At 36.6% G+C, this 6,000-nt stretch overlaps 1 protein-coding gene across 5 annotated transcripts in view; it reads left to right on the top strand.

The window, feature by feature from the left end:
• The window catches only part of XKR6 (XK related 6), a 69,475-nt gene extending 63,995 nt beyond the window's left edge, over positions 1–5,480 (top strand). For 3 of the 5 annotated variants that reach the window (XR_016513417.1, XR_016513418.1, XR_016513419.1), the window contains one exon: positions 196–356. Coding sequence is in view for 2 of the 5 variants with exons in the window: in XM_090288972.1 (XP_090145098.1) it covers positions 4,562–4,772 (211 nt within the window). In the remaining 3 variants the exon portion in view is untranslated. Of the gene's footprint in view, positions 1–195; positions 1,293–4,561 lie in introns of those variants that run through there. The other 2 variants (XM_090288972.1, XM_090288973.1) reach the window with 2 other exon arrangements.
• The last annotated feature ends 520 nt before the right edge of the window (positions 5,481–6,000 follow it).

Below are 6,000 nucleotides of genomic sequence, written 5' to 3' on the forward strand. Positions count from 1 at the left end.
TATTTATTTTCTTATAACTGCCTTGTTTTTTAAGCAAAACTTTAATATTAGACTTAAGAGCTCATAACTGTTAAGATGAGAAAAAAACATAAGCTTTAAAATGTCATTTTGAAAATTATAAAAGTTAATACTGACCTTTTCTAGGAGTCTTTTCCTTTTGACATTGTTTAATTTATTTTCTTTTTTGTTTTTTAGGTTTGCAATTTTTTTTGGTGATGGCATGTTCAGAATCTTGGATCCCTAAGTTGAATATGTTGGAAATATTTTAGGAACCCTGGATATTATTGTTTTTTGTATATATAATGACTTAATAGGTGAACCGGTAGATTTAATAAAAATTATATGAAAGAATAGGATTATAATTTTGTATTTCTAAGTTGGCATGCATGTCTTGGATTCTCCACTATCAGTATCAGTGTCATATTCCAGAGACAGTTATCTTTTGAAGATATGCGGTGTTTTATTTTCTAAGGCAGTTGATATAATCCTCCCATTACAATTTGATCAGTTTCTTTTTCTATCCATCTTTCAGTGTAGCTTACCCTAGTGGAAACCCTAAAGGGGGTAAATTATAAAATTTCAACTTGGAAATGGTCTCAGAATGGTCTGTGTTAGAATATGCAAATTCTACCCAAATTATATCCAAATATACTTGTAGCAAAATGCTGCCAATCCAGTTTTTGAATTAGATATTGTTATGTAGCACAGAGTGCTGATGAAATATAGCCAACTTTCTTTTTCAGTTGTTGTTTTTTCTTTTATTGGGTAAATGAATTGGTGGAAAGTAAAATGGCCAAAGGGTAGATAGTATGAGTGAAAAGGAGAAGGAACAAAATTTTAATTTCCAAGGATTATTTCCCCTTAAAAAACTGAAAGTTGGTTATATTTCAAACTCAAAACACTAATTCTAAAGAATATATGGACCTCTATTTCTCTGCAGCATTATTTACAATACCTAAGACTTGGAAGCAGCTCAAGTGCCCATCAGTAGATGAATAGATTAAAAAGCTGTAGTACATTTACACAATGGAATACTACTCGGCTATAAAAAAGAAGGAAGTCTTACCTTCTGTGACAGCATGGATGGACCTAGAGAGTATTATGCTAAGTGAAATAAGCCAGTCAGAGAAAGACAGGTATCATATGGTTTCACTCGTATGTGGAATCTAATGAACAAAATTAACAAAATAGAAACAGAGGGTTAGATACAGAAAACAGACTGACAGCTGTCAGAGGGGAGGGTGGTTGAGGGGCTGGGTGAAAAAGGTAGAAGGTTTAAGGAAAACAAATAACAAAAACACCCTCATTGACACAGACAACAGTATGGTTACCAGAGGGAAAGGGGGAGGTAGAAGGGGTAAGGTGGGGATAAATGGTGGTGGAAGGAGACTTGACTTTGCATGGTAGACACACAATATACAGATGAAGTAGTATAGAATTTTACACTTAAAACTATATAATTTTATTAACTAGTGTCACCCCAATAAAATCAATAAAAAATAAAAAAAATGACTACAACATAGAAACCCCGAGTTTATAGCCTGCAAATTTCAGACTCAAGACTACAATGTCAACTCTTTCCTAAATTTTCACCCTGCCGACCTACTTGACAAGTTTTGGACTTGTCAGCCCCTACAATTGTGTGGCATAAGTCAATTCCTTAAAATCAATCTCTATTATTTATCTTTCTGTACATATACACACCCTCACATATACATTTATCTATATTTACTATCTACACACACACACACATTACTATAGACTGAATATTTGTATCCCCACCCCCCCAAAATTCATAAATTAAAACCTAATCCCAGATGTGATTGTATTTGGAGGTGGGGCCCTCAGAATTTGATTAAGTCTTGAGAGTGAGCCCTCATAAATAGGATCAGTGCCCTTATAAAAGGTTGCTGAGCACTTTCTCGCCACCTCCTGCCTCGTGAGGTTTCAGGGGGAAGACAGCTGTCTATGAGGACGTGGGCTCTCACCAGGAACCACATCTGCTGGCACCTTGCTGTTGGACATCCTAGCCTCCAGAATTGTGAGAAAAAAATGTTTGTTGTTCATAAACCAAAAACAAAAAAACTAAAAAAGAGATCTTGCTGTATGTCATATTCTTCAACACACTATTTTAAACTTAGGCTCCTATCATATAGACCCAGAATGTGAAGACTCAGCCATTCTTTACCATCAGAATGGATGGGAAACTGAGCCTGATGGCAGTGTCAGACACTCTTCGGGTGACCATAGTGCCATTACCTGTGGTTGTTTTTTTCTCTGGACTAATCCTGCTGGAATTGAGAGATCCGAGGAACATTCTGGGGCAGATAGTTATGTTGACAGTCAAATGTGACTGAAGTTCCTCCCTATTTCTTTTTTCTTTTCCAATTACAGTTTGCAGTCAACCCATTTTTGGTATTAGTTTCAGGTGTACAGCACAAGAGATAGACATTTATATAGGTTACAAAGGGTTCCCTCCAATAACTCCAGTGCCTGCCTGGTACCTGGCTCCCTACTCTTGACCAGAAAGATTGATTTTGAAGACCATAATCAGAGCAAGTGAAAAAGAATCAAAGGAAATGGATGAGGAGAATTCAAGGAACTACAGAGACTGGTAGCTCAATAGAATGTTAATGTATTTATTTATTGCAAGTTTTATTATTGGTAGATTATCTAGTAATACAGAAATTGGTATATAACAAGTTTTTAATAACATATTTCCATTACAAGACTTTTCAGAAACAAAATAGGCTACACCATGACTTCCCCCACCCCCTTTTGCTTTTAAGGGGAATTGGCTAATAGATGGCACAACGAAAACATTAGATTTTAAAAAATCAACTTTTATTCTAAACATGTTGCCTATTTAGCTACTTTCTCATTACAACTGGCTTTTTAAAAACTCTCCTTCTGTGATACTTTTGTCAATAGAGGTGTTTCCTCTTAGCCAATTCTAGCCACAGTATTGACTGGGCCTTGGCATTTGATACACCCAGAAGGAATAAGACAGGCAGGAAAAAAACTTGCCCCTACTGGAATGAATATTTTAAAGAACTTCTTAGATTCTGAACACTGAGTACAAATGAAATAGACCCAAGAGAGGGGAAAATTTAAGAGCCTAAGAATAAAAAATGATGGGGGAGGGGGACAGCAAACTCATATATAAGTAACCTAAGGGAAAGGAATGATTTATTGGAATATGAGGTAGTGTGTGGAAACCCTGGGGCAGTAGGTGTTGTGATCTTAAATCAGGTAGTTTATACTAGCACTGTAGTATTTTAAGGGTAATCTTGGGAAATACTAATGTTTCCTAACAATGAGTTTTGATTTTATTCTTTTATGTTATAAATGGGTATATGACTCAAAGAGGAAGTGAATTCAAAATAAGTAGTTTAGCTAATCAGAAAAAATTATAAAAGTAGGTCTTTTGTCCCCGTCATATAACTTTAGGAAGTAATGTAATTACTGAGCATAGTAGAGAATAGATGATGTGAATACATTCAGTATTGGATGGTTGATTTCCAGAAACTTAAGTAAAACCTTGAATTTGTTTAATGTTGGCCTCAGTTGTACTGTAACACTTTTTATTGTGTGTCTCATTTTATCTGTATCTTCTTGGGGTACTCCATTTCTTAGTCTCGCACATCACTGTGAGAATTCAGAAATCTGACTCAATTTATCCAAGGATGAACGGGTCTTTGTAAGTTTGGGTGCATTAAGTATGTAGGGACAGACAAAAATGTGAGCCTAGAACAATGGTTCTTTGTATTTTGGATTTTCAGACCCTCTTGAATATCTGAAGATAGCTCTGGGTCCTTTCCCCAGCAACACTAATTTCTGAGGGTAACGGACAGCCCTTGGTTGCCAAGCCAGAAAGCCCTGATCTAAAATGTCACCTTCATTTTACTTCTGACCTTGTTCTGACTTCATTGTCACTCTTTATTGGTTCTCTGTGGCCTTTGAATGGTCTCAAGTCTTGAAGGTCATTTCCTGCCTTGCACATTGAACTTAAGCCACAAGTTCAGAGCTTTGTAATGTAATGGAGCAAAAACTTTGCAACAGTCTGTCCCCAAAGTACAAGAGGTGACAATGGAGCCCAAGGCATGAAGGTGCGACACAGCCCTCCCAGACAGTAACTTCCTCCAGCTGGGTTAGGGGAATCTGTTTCAGAGCAAGGTTCAGTATTAATGTTTTGTTTTTAAAATGAGCATATTTCTTCTCAAATGCCTAATTGTTATAAAGGTTTGTTATCTAAGTATGACATTTTCTTATGTCTTAAGATATCACATTCATGGTGTAAAATGTGTACTTCAAATCAAAATAGTAACTGTAAATTTGTGATTATTATTTTTTGACTGAAATTTGTATCACATTTTTAGGAAAATTGTTGAGATTCCCAGGAAATTTGTTCTTTATTCCTTCCAAGTTTCTTAATTTTGTTAGATCATTTAAAGTTTAGAGAAAATTGTCTTCAGTTCATATTTTGTTACAAAATTGATGCATTTGATTTATATTATTAGAAATGTGTTTCAACAAAATTCCATATGGCTCTCATCTCCAGTTTGGAATCTCAGCCCACCTGCTTGTTATGTCATTCATTGGGACGTTTCTGCAAATACAGCTTCCCTGAGAAGGTCATCCTTGAAAAATCAAGAACTCAGAAGAAACTAATTTGGGAACTGAGTAGAGAGATCGAAGAGCGTCATCAGATTGATAACACAGCACACTCTGGAAACATCCTAGACTACATTGGTTTTGTACATGAAGTATAATTTGACTGTCTTTCATGAACTGGACCTATAGAGATAAAATAACCTCATCAATGTATCTTTACTGTAAGAAAAACACAACTCTAGCCTTTAAAACATTTCTGTCAGTTGTCTACTCAGGGTTGCTGACACTGGGGGACTGGAGCCTGGGCCATTCAACTTGACTGGAAGTTAGACATTGTGTCTTCTGGATGTGAAGGCGTATCTGTATTTCCTTTTGGAATATAGTGTTCTGGGCTTCTACAATGTGTGCCACACATATTCCACATCCCCTGGGAGAGGAGCCCGAGCATCCCAGCTTGTCCCCTGTCCTTCCTTTTTTGTGCTGTCAACCTAAAAGTGGGGAAGACATCAAGTGTTAGGATTCCCAAACGGATCTGAACCCTCTTAGGTCTGTTCTGTGTATCTTTTCGCATAATTTTATTACATTTCCTTTCCAGCTCTTCTAAATGGTTCCTCATTTTAGTACCTTTGTTAGGTCAAGGTAGAATTATAATCACTGTTCAGGCTTCTTCCTCCTATTGTCCTGTTTTGTTCTGTCTGCGATGGGAGGTGTCCAGTTGCCTTACTGTAGAGTCTACTTGTATTCTTTCCTTTCCATCTCCCTTCCTGCATGTTCTTGTGGGGAAAATAAAATGGAACTTGACTTAGAGACTTTGGCTATCTAAGGTCTGCTTATAAGAATTCATGACTTTGTGTTTGAAATTTAGCCTTTCATAGGTGTTGACAGTAGTCTCCAATGGACATCTGCTCTGCTGGCACTCTGCTGGGCATGGCTGTCCACTCCCCTCTGCCACCCTGTTCTCCTGAAGCCTGGAATGGGCCTCCTCACACCTCAGGCGTGGGAGGAGCCAGAGCTCACTTCTACTTAAGCTTGCTAGTTCCTGGAGTCACGAGTCAATGAGGTAGTTGAAAAGACCCACTTGTTTCTATCTGGGTGTTAGTAAAAACAAATCATATGCCGAGGAAAGGATCATGTCAATAAGATTTTGAAAGCAAGATTTGTCAAAAAAAAAAAAAAAAAATCAAATTTTAGGTTAACCTACATGAACCCACCACATTGGGTATTCAGGTGTGTTTTACTTAAAAAAATAAACTTAGAAAACATTACCAAATTACCTGACATGTTTAAAATGTGATATTTCTCTAAAAATATGTGCAAATATGTTTTATATAAAATTAGTACTTACTACATATGATAATTTACTGGCTCTCTAATAAATACTAAACT

Source organism: Furipterus horrens, unplaced genomic scaffold (genome assembly GCF_987537825.1).
Source record: "Furipterus horrens unplaced genomic scaffold, mFurHor1.1.pri manual_scaffold_10, whole genome shotgun sequence".
In the NCBI taxonomy this organism is placed as follows: Eukaryota; Metazoa; Chordata; class Mammalia; order Chiroptera; family Furipteridae; genus Furipterus; species Furipterus horrens.